Raw genomic sequence first — 15,426 nt, forward strand, 5'->3', positions numbered from 1 at the left:
GGGGTTTGGTATCTTATCATGAATACTAGTTGGTTAAGCTGCAGTCTAGAAGGGCTTCCTCTCATATGCATTTAAGAGTGCCCAAGACACAAGCACTGCGTAAGCTATAGTGAAGAAAAGAACTCTTTTCCCACAAACACATATGTAGACTTCACGGAACAGCTACAGACAGATATTTTTCACTTCTGGAAAGAGATCTTCTCTATGGACAGTCAACTTCCAGGACAAAACATTAAGACAGACCACCCTGAAAGTCGTTTTATCTAGTTATTGTACTGCCACATTGGCCAGTCTACCTCTAGTTATTGCTCTCCATGGAAGAGAGTTTAAGTTAGGATCACAGCTCTATTAAAAATTCCTCAGAAGGGTGGTCAGCAAGCACCATTGTTAAAACACCAAGAAGTTAACACTTTAATCTTTTTTTTTCCTTTAACCCCTCTCCCCCCAAAATCCATGATGATGCCCAAATAAGCAGGTAAAGCTATAGAGGGTGTTGACTTCCCTACCCCATGTAACACTGTTGTGACTGTGAAGGGAGGGCAATGAGAATTTCAGAAAGCAGCAACACTCCTGGAATAGAAACACAACCTCTGTCCTGATTTTAGCTTGAGTTTCACTAAGATTTCAGTGAACTTGACAATTTTGAAGGATGCTGATTAAAGACTGACAATTCTCTTGAACTCATAGTCTAAGTATCAAGAAAAACAACACGTATATATATTTAACTGACTTGAAAACCAATTTGTTGTGAAGCTCAAAGATCACCCACGTCACTCTGTACGGTGGCGTGCACCGATGATCACATGCATTTTAACTAGACAGACAATTCGGAGCTTAATGCATTTTTGATAGACAACCTCTACAAAGAATTTGCTGCCCGTGCCTGCTGACATCTCACGCATGCACAGTCAACGTGTTTGATGTTAGTGCACATGTGATGGGTAGCTACGGATTCAATGGGTTAATATAGGGACATGCAATGCAACAATGGCCAACTAGTGGGAATGGAGACACTACCTTTGACGAATATGATCTCTTGAATGCCAAGGCGTGTGGTACATAAATCGACTTTAAAGGGGGGAATGGTAAGGGAAAAGAAAAAATAAAAAAACAAAAAACATACACAATGAAGCAAAATCAGTTCAACATTGAAAACAGTAATAAAACAAAGCTGTTTTTAAATGAAACATAAAATGGTGCAAATGCTGATCATGTGACCCAGACTGACGAAGCACAATGGAACTTCTGCCCACAAAATCAGGTTTCTAGCACTCTCCTGAAATCAAAAAGCTTTGGAGATACAGTCAATTGGGAATACCTTTTTCTAGAGGTATTATTTGGCTTTTATCTACCTATGGGTTTAATGTCCAGTGAGAAAATACGTGTACATACACATACAAAATTTTGGTTGAGGATTAGGAATAACAGCTTTTGTGTGGGCACGTTTGGCCCGATCTGGCTTAGTCAGCTGTATATTACTCTGCCACACAACTCTCCATTTACAATCTGATTTACAACCTCTCCTAAGAGTTGTGTTTATTTCATGGCTTTAAATTATTTCTACATAGAAATGGGCACCTTGATCTAGTGGGATGTCCCTGCCCATGGCAAGGGGGTTGGAACTAGATGATCTTCAACCTCCCAACCCTAACTATTCTATGATTCTATGAAATGATCATTTACATTTAACTAACATCATAAGTCTTCCTCACTGCTTTGTGGCAGGAGAAACACCATATGGGCTCAGAATGGGTTGTGTGTCCTACAGTAATGGAATATCCCTGTCTAAAAAGAGAGCCTCTAGAGAGCCTGAGGAGCTAAAACTATAAGGAGGAGACAGGGAGAAAAAAAATTACTACCTTCTCCATCCAAGAGCACTCTACGTGACTCTACCCAAAAATAAGGCAAGTAAACTACTTAGTGTAGGTAAATTTAGAGAGGCAAGTTTCCCATTTCATGAAGTACAGAGGGCATTGTGCCATTCTGGGTGAACAGCCAGCATTTTGCATTTTCACATTCAATTAACTAAATTGTAAAGGAGAAGCCATAGAACAACTTCAGCATGTATGCAAACTTCAGTAAAAAGCAAGCCACCTGCAGTACTAAAACACACGTCTTGATCACAACACCATAACTGTATGGGAACGACAACAAACACGCAATGACACACATCTATAAACACAAGACCCACAGGGTATTTACGTGAGGAATTTTTTACAAGATGCTTCTCTTGAAATGGACACTACACGAAGCAACACTGAATTAATTACTGCTGATCACAACGACCAAGCTAAACAGAGCAAGCTGTCTGGGAAGCAAGCTCACTACAATTACCAAAAAAGCGACAAAAGCAAAATCTCAGTTTCGAGAAGGGGTTCACATAAAAGTTCTGTGGCACACAGGAAGTCAACTCTTACCTGCAACAAGTAGTAGGTGGTTTGTAACTTGAAAAACGTAACCCCCACCCCAAAGCAGTACAAACCCAGTTTTGTCAGTCTTGAAGTTCAGTTACATTTCTTTTGATAGCAAGGCACTCCAGAGTTTGCATGTACATTCTACATCCTTGGACAGGATGCAATAAAACCACTGGAATTTTCAGATTCACCACTTCTAAATAAATTCATTTCTCATTCAGAAAACAGGCAGATGCTGAGCAGAGAAATTCCTAACGTAACTTCAGCACCAGCAAATGCGAGAAAATGAGGCACTACCATATCCTGGGCAGATCTGGTGAGCCATTTTCAGTACTAGGATTCCAGGCATCTGCCAGTGTCACCTACCTCCTCCAATGCTTAGTGATGAGATCTTTTTCTCTGCAAAAGCTATTTTAAATCAAAGTAGCTCAGCACACGAAAAAGTGACCATCAAGGGATACCAAGCACGGATCTTACTGAAGCCCTGCTTCCTCCTGAAGGAGTTTACAAGGCAGAACAATAACTAACTCTTATCTGAACCCCATGTATTGCAGATCTGTCCTCTGGTAGCCACAGGTACCTCATTCTTCTGCATCTCTTGGAAAATGCAGAATTTCTCATGAAACGGCTTGAGGGCATGCAAGGAGGAATGGAAAGGGGAGAGAAAAAAGGGAATAAAATAAAATGAAATAATCTTCCTCTTAGAAGAAATCTAGATCAACTAGGGAGAGAGATTAAAAGAGAGGTAAGTCAATACAGAAAATTCCTGCTTACTTCAACTCCTTCCACCAACCTTAAATTCATTAGTGTATGAATGTAGTGGACTATGTATATATAGAAAGCATTTCCTATGATACTTCAATTTGCAGTACTTCCATACCTGTGCCATCTGACTCCGGTATCCACCAGATCCTGCTATTTGAGATTGATTTGTGCACACTGGATGACAGGTTTGAAATGGAAGGCACAGACCACAGTGTCTATGACACTAAGCTCACAGATGCTCTCTCATTCCAGAGTTTTTTGAACACTGAAACCAGGAACCACCAGCAAGGGACAGAGGGAACAATCTTCAGTACCAGAAAGGCCTTAGTGTTCTGTGTGGTCAATCAAATCTCTACTAATGCCTCCAAATCTTACAAACTCTGTCTAGCAAAGTTTAGAAGCTCTCAGAAATGAAAGGTGGGCTCTTCCCTGCTACTGTGATTGAGTAGTTCCTTATGTTTTTCAATTATTTCTGCATTAATAGTGCGATCCTACTATTGAAATTAATAGTTTAAAAGCAAGTAACTTTGGCATTTGGCTCTCACTGTACATTTTCCACATATAAATACATGCAAATATACTAAATGTATTTTTCTCTCTGGGCTTTTATGGAGACCCACTGGTGTCTCCTCTTTCCTCTTCAATAACTTCCTTAAAGCACCATTTAAAGGTAAGTTATTTTGGCTAGAAAGCCATTGATGTATCTTACAATATGACACTATACCTCTAGCTACAGAAAGTTGGTCAGGAACAAGAAAAAGCTCTCAGAAGAAGCACAGTTCATACCAGACCACACTGGAATAAGAACACTGGGCTGAAGACCAGTCCCTATAAACTGGCATTTCAAATGGTCTCACTACAATGTATTTCAGCTTCACAGTTACATACACACAGAGACATATGGAAATACTCAGCAACTGCCAAGTTGTCCTCAGAGAAAACGGGGTCTAAAAGGAAGAAACAGCTGATGGCTCAACTTCTCTCCAAAAAGAGAAGGCACTAATTCAGATGGTACACATCCTCTTCACCCAGGAAAAATAAGCAGACTTGTATGAACTGCGAAACTGCAGTCTGTAGTCTATCTCTTAGTTGATGACCTGTCTTGACTAAGCTCTCGGTGCATGCAGAAGTACATTCCTGCCTGTAGCTTGTTTAGAATTCTACCACTTCAATCTATCAGAGGCTTATAAAACAATATCCTAAAATAGGACCCTTACAAATAGCAAGAACTATATTGTTACCTTTTGCAATAACATTAGAGCCACTGAAATTTACTCTTCTGATATTAAGTGCCTTTCTGTAGATCACTGGAACGCTTAAAACAGGGACAAAATTCACTATTCTGACTGTGATATTCATTATAAAGTAATGTCACAGTGAGAAAACAGATCCTTCATGTGACAACAGCAGGGAATAGCTTGCAATTGTGAAATCAAGTGAAACCAACTCACTGTAGGCAGAACAGCCAGCCACCTTACAGGAGAACCTGTTCCATGGAAGAAACAACAAGAACTACAAAATCATCCAAGTTTCTGATGTGGTTCTCTCAGCCTGTGATCTGCACGGGGATAGATCCCTCTAAAACACCTTTCCCATCTGCCTACCTCTCGCTTGGATTTCTGGGAGGAACGTTCCAGGATATCATCACTGGAGAGGTCAGAGTCTTCTGAGAAACTCAGGTGTTGACGGAGCTGCAAATCTGAGAAGCCAGGAATAAAAAGTTAGAGAAGCAGTAACTGTTCTCTCTGTAAACACTTCAGAACTCAGTTGATAAGTTGCTTGATCGAGCTTTAACAATACATAGTACTTTTATGCCAGTCTCCATTGCTTTGCTTGGCATTTACAGAGTGATCAGAGAAGCACTGCTCCACAAAATGAGCAATATTAGTTACAAGCTTCATTCTAAGAGAGCAACACTTTCTGCAAACACTGCTAAAAATAGCGGTCATGATTCTCCTTTTGTGCTCTATAAATGCTCTTACGGTACAGAACTCATGTATAAAGCACTTAGAAGAGAGCAGCTGGCACCATTTTGGCTATTTGTACAGGGCCAGAGAATCACAGAATCATAGAACCACCAGGTTGGAAAAGGCCTCTGAGATCATCAAGTCCAACCATTCCTATCTGCCACTAAACCAGATCCTCATCTACCCGTTTTTTAAGTATCTCTAGGAATGGTGACTTAACAACTCCCTGGGCAGTCTCTGCCAGTGCCTGACAACCCTTTTGGTGAAGATTTTTTTTTTCCCTAATGTCCAATTTGAACCTCCCCCTGGCACAGCTTGAGGCCGTTCCCCCTTGTTTTATCGCCTGTCACTTGGGAGAAGAGGCCAACACCCACCTCTCTACAACCTCCTTTCAGGTAGTTGTAGGCAGTGATTAGGTCTCTCCTCAGCCTCCTCTTCCCCAAGCTAAACAACCTCAGTTCCCTCAGCTGCTCCATGTAAGACCTGTTCTTCAGCCCCTTCACCACCACCAAGTTCACTTCCAATCACATTTAAGGCAAACTTACTTATGGCATCATAAGTTGCTATTAAACAACTCTGCCTGCACCCAATGGCACGTGAGAGATGTACACGAGGCCACAGAATCTGCACTTCATGTTATCAGCATCCAGTTGCCGATCACTGAGAACACAGGAGTAACTGCGTCTGCAGTCTTCAGCACCCATGGAGCCAGGTTGAAAGAAAGAAAACAGTACCCAAGGAAAAGAGGGGGATCAGATTTAAAATAGAGGTGAAATGCAACAAATGACATTGCTGATTCCAGCAAACAGTGCATATTTCTCAAATCAGTCTAAGGAAGAAAACTGATGTGCCTTGTACATATCAAGCAAAGCTTCTATTTAAGCATCCTTTTTTTTAGTGGCATATCAACCAATTCCTTCAATATATAAATATTAAATTCCAGCCACTAGCACTTATCCTGATCAGCTCATTCGGTTGTGCTGGTTTATGAGAAGCTTGACACGAGCCGGCAATGTGTGACTGCAGCCCAGAAGGCCAACTGTATCCTGGGCTGCATCCAAAGAAGTGTGGCCAGCAGGGAGAGGGAGGGGATTCTCCCCTTCCACTCTGCTCTTGTGAGACCTCACCGGGAGTACTGTGTCCAGTTTGAGAATCCCCAACATAAGAAGGAGATGGAGCTGTTGGAAAGGGTCCAGAGGAGGACCACAAATTTGAGCAGAGAGCTGGAGCACCTCTGCCATGAGGACAGGCTGAGAGCGCTGGGGCTGTTCAGTCTGGAGAAGAGAAGGCTCCAGGGAGACCTTATAGCAGCCTTCCAGTACCTGAAGGGGCTACAGGAAAGCTGGGGAGGGACTTTTTACAAGGGCATGGAGTGATAGGATGAGGGGGAATGGCTTCAAATTGGAAGGGGGAAGATTTAGATTAGACATGAGGAAGAAATTCTTCATGAAGAGGGTGGTGAGGCATTGGCACAGGTTGCCCAGGGAAGTTGTGGCTGTCCCATCCCTGGAAATGTTGAAGGCCAGGCTGGATGGGGCCTTGGGTAACCTGATCTAGTGGGAGGTGTCCCTGCCCACAGCAGGGAGATTGGGACTGGATGATCTTTAGGGTCCTTTCCAATCCAAACCATTCTATGATTCTAAGATTTGACACTGAGGAGCAATGTCATTCAGCACAGTAGCTGAGAGACAAAGTATGCCAAAAGTATGCCAAACTTACCTTACGGGATCCCTAGCTGTAGGAAAAGTATATGGTGCAGGGGAACGTATCTACTATACCTGCAGCTGTAACCAATGGAGTAGCTTTGTGCTTGCCAGAATCCACAGTGGCACTACTTGAGGGAGTACTTGGGCAGGATTTGTCATCAGTCTTTTTCTTCTTGTCTTTCTTATACCCAGAGAAAACAGACTTCCACAACGACCGAGGCTTTGTTGCTTCCTCTGTCCCACCACTAGATTTGTCAGAAAGCCTGCTGTCATTTTTTGATTTCTTCTCCTTTTTGTTCTTACGAGGGGAGAAAAGAGAAGTTCTTTTCTTACTCTTCCCACTGGAGCCTTCTGAAGAGGTGACAGATCCTTCAGGTCCTGCCACATCAGCAGCAGGAGTGGAGAACTTCTCGCTAGCAGCATCATGCTTTAGTGTGGATCCCTCTGCTATTTTCAAACCCAAATACTTTGGAGACTCATAAAACAACTCTTTGGTCTTCAAGGGCACAGAAGATGCCTTCCGTGCCCTTGGGGCCCCAGCAGCAGCAGCTGCAGCCATCTCCATATCTTTCATCTTACACAATTGTTTAGCCATGGCATCACGCAGTGCTTGGCTCTTGACAGACTTCTCTCTGGCTCTCATTCTTTCTTCAGCAAGCTCCTTGGCTTCTGCAGAAATTTCAGGCAAAACTCTCTTCTTTTGGTTAACTCCTCCTTCCATTGAGGGTGGGCCACCGTTTTCTTTGACCAAGGGCAAAAGAAGTGGTTTCTCTGGCCTTGGCCTACTGGTTGGAGGTGTAAAGAACTTCTCGTGAAGGCTCGAGTCCTCTGTCCTGTCGTCATACGTGTCCTCTACATCATCAGCAAATGGAATTTCATCCACACTCTCTGCAAAAGACTTCCGCACATCGTCCTTCTTGGCCTGGGTTGATTCTCTGGCAGCAGAGGTTGGCTGATGGCGTGTGGGAGCAGGAGGTGTTGATGCTGGTGTTGGAGGTGACCCGGCTTCAATCTCGTTCTGCCAGACTGCTTGATGCCTCTTCCTACGCAAAGTGGCCGGTTCTTCATCCTGAGGTGGAGGGGGTGGTGGACTTGATGGAGGAGTAAGCATGGTAGAGTCAGAAGTGTTGAAGCTCTGGCTAGCCATAGTTCTCATGTTAGATGAGCTCTCCTGAAGGCCAAGTCCAGAACTGCTGGACACATCTCTCCTTACTTCACTGGAATTCTTTAGCTCTTTTTCTGATGGAGATTTTGGTGTGAGCAGAGAAATCTGCTCGTTTTCTAACTTGGACAGTCCCTGTCTTCTTGGGGCAGGCTGCGGTTTCACAAGATGGATCCTTTCATCCCCTGAAACATTCTCACTATTAAAAGTCTTCAGAGGAGTTGTCTCAAGAGCAGAGACAGTAAAATTTGTCTCTGAGCGTTTGTTTCTGTCTACGGGGGTGAGTCCTAAGCTCCTCCGGATTTCGGCACTCTTCATCCAGAACTCTTCTACAAGGTTACTCCGTTTCAGGGCTTCTTCTGCAGTAGTTGGGCTCCCCAGTTTTTCAGCCTCGCTACTCTGGCCTCTAAGGACCAGTTTGGCTAAAGGAGTAGATGTTAGGGCTGGAACAGGCTGGAAACATACTGGAGGCTCCACTGGGGATGGAATGGATGTTTCAGCAGAAGGCAAAGGCTGTGAACAGATAGGTGTTTGAGCAGATGTTGGGGATGAAGCCAATGTCGGTGCTGCTGGCTGAGACTCTGCTAGTGATGTAGGCACGATGGCTTCTGGTGACGCAAGCGGCTGCGATAACACTGGAGATGGTGGCACCAAAGGGCTCTTAACTTTCCTGTCTTTGGGAGTTTCATCCTTTGGTCCTTCTTCAAGAACGAAAGGCTCTGGGAAAAAGCGTGTCTCTGGAGATTTTAATGCATGGGATACTTCAGTCAGCCGATCCTTTGCAGCCTACAAAATAATGAATGAAAAAGGGAGATATTAGTAATCACTCAGCACATTTGAATACTGTTTCTTTGGTATTTCGTTTTTTTTCGCTTTTAACAAAGTTAGCAATAAAGAGACCATCCAACTGTCAAAATATGAAAAAACTCACATGTGGCATTCCATTTGTGGGCCTGGAAGGTCTTAGAATTTCTCATTAGGTATAGTTCATTTGTCTGCCCCATTGCATAAACCACCCTTTGCGGATAACAAGGCAAATGTAATTTTTGGAAGAAAACACACTAAACTAAATTCTGGAAATCCATTTTTATGTTTTCCTGCTCTCCCTTTGAATGTCTAACTCTGTGCATTGTGGTCGATCTTTATCTCAGCTAGATTTGATGCAAGTTTCTCCAGCTGTCATTAATACGGTGCCTTCTGCTGGTTAGCATCTGCTGTAATGTTTTCTTAAACCAAGGGGTGCTTTCTCTCATAAGAATAAATTAGGTCGCAAGACCCCTACCTCTCAACAGTCTGAGAAGTCTTGGTTTTCATCTCCTACATGCAGACTGCCATACTACTCAGTAGTACGTTTTGCTGTTTTACAATTTAATTTAACCCTTTGGCATTTGAATCCTCTAACTGAGTTCTGATATTATTCTTTACAGTGATGTCTTTGGCACCAGCCTTCTTTTGAACACAGACAGTTTGGTTTACCTGACACCAGTTTGGTTTAACTGACTCTTAGAGCACAAGCCTCTCAATCTGTGCCCTTGTATGACACACATTAAACACCCAGGTCCCCAGTACTGCATCTAGGCATTGTTCTAATATGTATGTCACACAGAATCATTAGATGGTCCTGGAAAAATAACTTCTTAATATTAATAGGAAGCAAATGTTGTCACCAATTGCTGTCGGCAAACGTTCCTTATCCCATAACATGTCCATTGTAAAAGTAAGCTGGTTAATGACAAAATTCTCTAGGATAAAGTCTAATCTTTTAGCAATCCCTTAAAAACAAACACTTGGGAGGGAAAAATTTGACTTGAAGATTTGAAGTCATGTACTTCCTGCTCTTACACATCAGTAGCTGGAAAAAACACAGCATGCCTGCACGCTGATTCCAGGGCTGATGACATGACAGTACATCATTGCCATGTCTCAATTCTTTATGCTGAACTATGTTGTTGATCTGGAATAAATAAGCACTGCTTTGATTACTACTAAGTAATAGAATCTGCTTTTGATACAAAAAGGAGCCAAACCAGGATAAATGGGCAACACCTTACTTAAGGCTCCTCTCAAGCACTGAATATATATTTTTCTTGTTAACTGCACATTGAAATGAAAATGTCCTATATAATTCTTTTTGGGGCTTTGTGACAGAAACTTGTGTGACTGACAGAGCCACGACACTCTGAAGACAGGAAAGAAAGATAGGACATTATTTTTTAAGTCTACGTGAAGTCATATTTCAAGAAGAACAAATTACAGAGACAGGAAAGGAGGAAAGCCCACTGCTGTCAGTCCTCCTTAGGTTATTCAACAAACTGTTCTACTGAACTACAAGTAGTTAAGTAGGAAACTTTGAAGACTCTCTTTCTTACCTCTGCTTGTTTTGCTCTGGGACTATCAACTGGAGACAGAGGAAGAACACTGTCATTAGGTGACTGGATTGGGATGGATGGCTTGCATGGATCTAAGGAAAGAAAAAATGTTTCCAAAACCACATGAGACCATTGATTTTCTCATTTTTTTTATGTTACACATAGCAAGTACGAATTCCTCAGCTTTTTACAAATTCCAGATAGGAAATCCAGAACACAAAGATTTTTACATGTCCAAAACGGTACAAGCTTTTTAATGTAAAAATTCCTACAAGAAAATGCACTTAGGTGTGTTCTCTTGCTTTTGGAAGCTGTTATTAATGGATTCAGAACATTCTTCTCAAAACTTTAATGGAAGCATATAGTTTGCCACTGAACGTAGTGAGACAGTTCAAATCCGGGACTGTCTTCTCTTTTATCTAATAAGCATATGGGCGATCTCAAATGCAATTACAATAAATTCAAACACTTATGGGAATGCTATTACCTTCTGTCACGCTGCAAGAAGTACCTTCTGTTCCTTCTTCATCTTCTTCATCTTCAGAGACTTTTAGTTCTGGTTCTCCTATGCCAACTTGATGTAAGCGATACTCCGCTTCTGCATCAGATGGGATGTCATCTGGTCATGGATAGGATGGGGGAAAAAATCACAAGAGATCTTGCATACAAGTCCATCATGATACCTGTTTCTTATTCAAAAACCTGTCATAATCCTTTCTTTCTATTCCCATGGCGCTAATCATGTCCATAACCTGAACATCTAAATGTTTCACTCCTTTTTTTGTGTGCTAATTACAGTCATTTAATCAGTACACGATGGACTACTAGTACAAATAACTAAATTAGTAATTGAAGTCATACTTTACCAGCTTTCTGGATTTTTTTCTATGTTTTCTAGCACATACAATTCATTTTACACTAGCAAGGGAAAATTTCTTGCATAATATTTTGGATTAGTACTGATTATGGATGCAAGACCAAGTCCTCTAGCTAGCAGATCATGAGAGGACATGAGAAATTTATCTTACAATGCATGGCACTGAGGCTCTTCTGTTTCTTTCTGTCCTTCACTCCTGGCTCCCTCTTGATTATCTGAAATAAACTCCTGCATCACTAAAAATAAGATAAGGTTTAATACCCTCATACTAAGTATATTCTGCCAATACAATTCTGTTCACATAACAGGTTTAAATGATGCACAGTGGTATCCTACCGTCATCCAGCTCTGCACCCGTGTCTCCTTCTTCACCTGCCTGCCCTTCTGTGTCTGCAGGCCCTGTGCCCAGCTCATCTTCCACATCATTATCCTCACACGGAGCTAGAATATATTCACGTATTGAGAAAGCAAAGAAAAGAACCACCAGACTACACAGCCAAAAATTACTATATTGAACTGTACCAACAGTTTATAGCCGAGATATTTATTAATTGCTGCCCAAACAAGAAATCCTGAAATGTGTCAGCTGAAAAGACATCTAAAGTGAAATGATACTCCAATAAATCAAGGAATGTCTGCCCTTTGGGAAACTCCAAGGCATTTACAGTGAAAGCACCCAGGGCTTTTCTAAGCAACAGGTTTTGTGAAAAATTAAACAAGAAGGGGACTGGGAGGACATCAAACCAGAATAAAGTCTACTGTTCTTCCAAGATTACCTTTTTCTTTACCACACCAGAACAGTTACCAGCATTTAGTAGCATATGTGTATTAGGTGAAACCCCAAATTTCACAGTGTACCACAACTGTTTGTCTTGAAATTGAAACAGGCTTTTAAGGGTGTAAGTCAGAGATGAAGTCTAGCTCTGGGACTGATCATTATTTTGTTTGTAAACTGTTTAACTCTGTGCAGCTACAGTAGTCTTTGGTAAAAGGGTATAAGAGACTTGATATGCTGTACAAGCATATTAATTGAGGTATTTTTAAGTAAAAACAAGAATATATTCAAAACTTTCTTTTCTGTTACAGATTATAATTTGATTTACTGGGTCAAAATAAAGAAAAGATTCTTCAATTTAAAACTCTGAAAAGAGCATTTGACATTACTACTTCTGACAGGATTTAATTATAGGACCAAAGACAAGATCAAAATGTAGAGTCTACATTTCATTATTAAACAATACTTTTTTAAAAAAACTAAACCTTATGACACTTTGTCTCATATCTCTGGTGCCATGGATTATTTGCTTAATTATTTTTGATATTTTCATAAAACATAATTTAAATATAAAAAGGAAGCAAGCACTTCCAGTTTTCTTTTTCTCTACAGTAAAGTCAGTCAACTACATGTTTAGATTTGTGCGGCAAGTTAACACCAGCTCATGTTCAACAACATGCAGACATTTACCTCTGTTGTCTATCCTATTGCAAATACATACACAGCACGTATTATTATGCACAATGTTTGCTAATTACACACATAGGATATGGTCCTATATAACAAGAATAACAGATATAATCTTCTTGGTTGCACCCACACCAGTAAAAAAGGCAGTGCCAGTCTCTGGACCTAAAATGCACACAATGCCACACTGTCATCTTTAGGAGAGCTTCTGGGATGACTCCAGCAATCAGTTCCCGTGGTAGGGCTAGAGGCAGCCTGGATGCAGGCCCCTAATTCTGGATGGCAAAAAAGTTTAGCCGTGCAGGAGCGAATTATGCTGTGTCAGCTTTCTCCTGAGTCAGGGAGCAGGCCCTGCTCCTTTTGTTTATAAGGGACAATGTGGCTATTGGAACCATTTATATGCTAGCACTGCTACTTAAGATAATCTCAAGAAAAAACCAACACTCCGTTAAAATGAGGTGTTGTAGCCTCTCCTCTTTCTTTAACACAGGGTTTAGCTTATTTCAAAACACAGCTTTCAGTGAGTGGTTTGTTTTCCTTCAACCTGGGAATATTTCTTTTCCCATGCTTTTCCGCTCTGTAGCATGAAGACGAACAAACATATGGCATAGTTCTATTTTGTAACAACCACTGTGAAAATGTAGTTATATTTACATGTGATAAGGCACTACCTATTCCCTTATGTCAGAGACTTATAAAATTCAGAATCTTGCAGATGTCAAGTGTAGGAGACTGTATCATATCCCCAACGTAAGAAGGATATGGAATTTTTGGAATGGGTCCAGAGGAGGACCACAAAGTTGGTCAGGGGGCTGGAGCACTTCTGCCATGAGAACAGGCTGAGAGTTGGGGTTGTTCAGCCTAGAGAAGAGTAGGCTCTGGGGAGACCTTATAGTGTCATTCCAGTACCTGAAGGGACTACAGAAAAGCTGGGGAGGGACTGTTTATGAGGGCATGTAGTGGTAGGATGAGGAAGAATGGCTTCACATTGGAAGGGGGAAGATTTAAACTAGACATTAAGAAGAATTTTTTTTACTGTGAGTGTGGTGAGGCACTGGCACAGGCTGCCCAGGGAAGTTGTGGATGTCTCACCTCTGGAGGTGTTCAAGGCCAGGTTGGATGTGGCCTTGGGCAGCCTGATCTGGTGGCATGTGTCCCTGCCCATGGCAGGGTGGTTGGAACCGGATCATCTTTAATGTCCCTTCCAACCCGAACATTCTATGGTTCTACGATTCAGCAAAGGCTGGACTGCCCACAGGGGCTTTTATAAATCTGCTAAACAAAACCAAACGGTGTCCCAGTCTCACTGTTGCTTCGGCATGCAGTAGCTTATGGTGTTTCGGAAATAATAATGCCACAGGATGGTTTTATGGTAGGAGCAAATGTGAGTAATCTTAATCAAAACTTGCAAAACCTGTAACTGATGTTAGGAATATCTGGTACCACTACGTATATGTGCGCCTTCAGATCCAGAAACCATAAACTGACATGAAACACACAGCTAGCATTGGAGAGAGATGAGAAAATCAACTCAAATGGGTTGGTAAACAAAACTCAAAAGAATATTACAAATGCATACATGAGTAGCAACTTGGTGCAAGGGTGGATCCCGTTTTGAGGGACAGCTTGCAGGTGGCTGGTTATATTATACATATACTGTGCATATACGTATACGCCGTTAGGATAAGGAGCAAGAGGCCAAAAAGCTGTCACACAATAACTCAGAAGCTACACATCATGGCAGCTGGAAGCTGAGATCAGCACTTGGTTCGTATCAGCTGGCAGCCGTGAGCAGACTGCATCATGTGCAGACATCAAGTACACACTGCTGCCTTGCCAAAGCAGCAGCAGAAGCAGAGTTTTATAGGCAAGCTAGCTATTCTGATGTGCCAAAGCAACCTAGATCAACTACCTTGCCACCAACTACTGCTGTTCCACTGATTTAGATGCCTTCACCACTCTACAAAGTTACTCTTCCATTCTAATCCCAGAGTCTTCATGTTCATTGGTTTCGTAATAGAGTTTAGAGGATCCCATACAAAAGCAGCTGAGCTCTACCATCCTTCAGCTTTCCTGAGGCTTTCCTAAATAACATGAACCTCCAAGTCAGAGGAGATATAACAGCCATCACTATTCCTAAAGATTCCAGCTTCAACCTCATTCTTCTTGCTTGTTTTCTTCACCAGATCACTAGAGTTTGCAGTTGCTACAGAGAACTGCAATTGCTTTAAGCACTCTCTATCACTTAATCTTTTGACTTCAAGAAAGCTCCATGTTCTTTTAGTCAAGGAGCAAAGTGAAGAATAACTGCTCTGGTCTTGAGTTTACAAAGCAAATCGAAGCACTGCACTAGGTTCCTCCTACTACTTTGCTACACTCAAGATAACCTCTCTGTTTGGCCTGCCTTCAGAAGGGTTACAACAAACGTTGAGTTCATGCAGGAATGGACTGTCTGAGCAAGGCGTGCATGCACACTCCCCCTTCCTCCCTCCCTCCACGTCCAGTCATGCAGTAGCGACAGGGCTGTAAGTTCCAGGGTTAAAGTACCAGCTCAGCTGCTGAAGGCATGGAGGAGAGACGGGCAGGGTTATTGTGGATTGGAATACATAGAACATCACCAAACTACCTCCAGGGACCGTCTCCAGCCACGCCTGTACCGCCTCATGGCGTACGGAGGGAAGGTCGGATGCTGAATTTAAAAAAC

The 15,426-nt window shown here is 42.0% G+C and overlaps 1 protein-coding gene across 7 annotated transcripts in view; it reads right to left on the reverse strand.

Moving 5' to 3' along the window:
* The window catches only part of MICAL3 (microtubule associated monooxygenase, calponin and LIM domain containing 3), a 571,168-nt gene that overhangs the window by 420,327 nt on the left and 135,415 nt on the right, over positions 1-15,426 (reverse strand). For 5 of the 7 annotated variants that reach the window (XM_069861231.1, XM_069861266.1, XM_069861258.1 and 2 more), the window contains 8 exons: positions 15,349-15,411; positions 11,597-11,701; positions 10,871-11,002; positions 10,384-10,475; positions 6,925-8,800; positions 4,784-4,878; positions 2,995-3,042; positions 1,018-1,068 (listed from right to left, as the gene is read on the reverse strand). In XM_069861231.1, coding sequence (XP_069717332.1) covers positions 1,018-1,068; positions 2,995-3,042; positions 4,784-4,878; positions 6,925-8,800; positions 10,384-10,475; positions 10,871-11,002; positions 11,597-11,701; positions 15,349-15,411 — 2,462 coding nt within the window. The remainder of the gene's footprint in view (positions 1-1,017; positions 1,069-2,994; positions 3,043-4,783; positions 4,879-6,924; positions 8,801-10,383; positions 10,476-10,870; positions 11,003-11,596; positions 11,702-15,348; positions 15,412-15,426) is intronic. The other 2 variants (XM_069861285.1, XM_069861276.1) reach the window with 1 other exon arrangement.

The sequence above is a fragment of the Phaenicophaeus curvirostris genome, chromosome 1 (assembly GCF_032191515.1).
Source record: "Phaenicophaeus curvirostris isolate KB17595 chromosome 1, BPBGC_Pcur_1.0, whole genome shotgun sequence".
Taxonomy (NCBI): domain Eukaryota; kingdom Metazoa; phylum Chordata; class Aves; order Cuculiformes; family Cuculidae; genus Phaenicophaeus; species Phaenicophaeus curvirostris.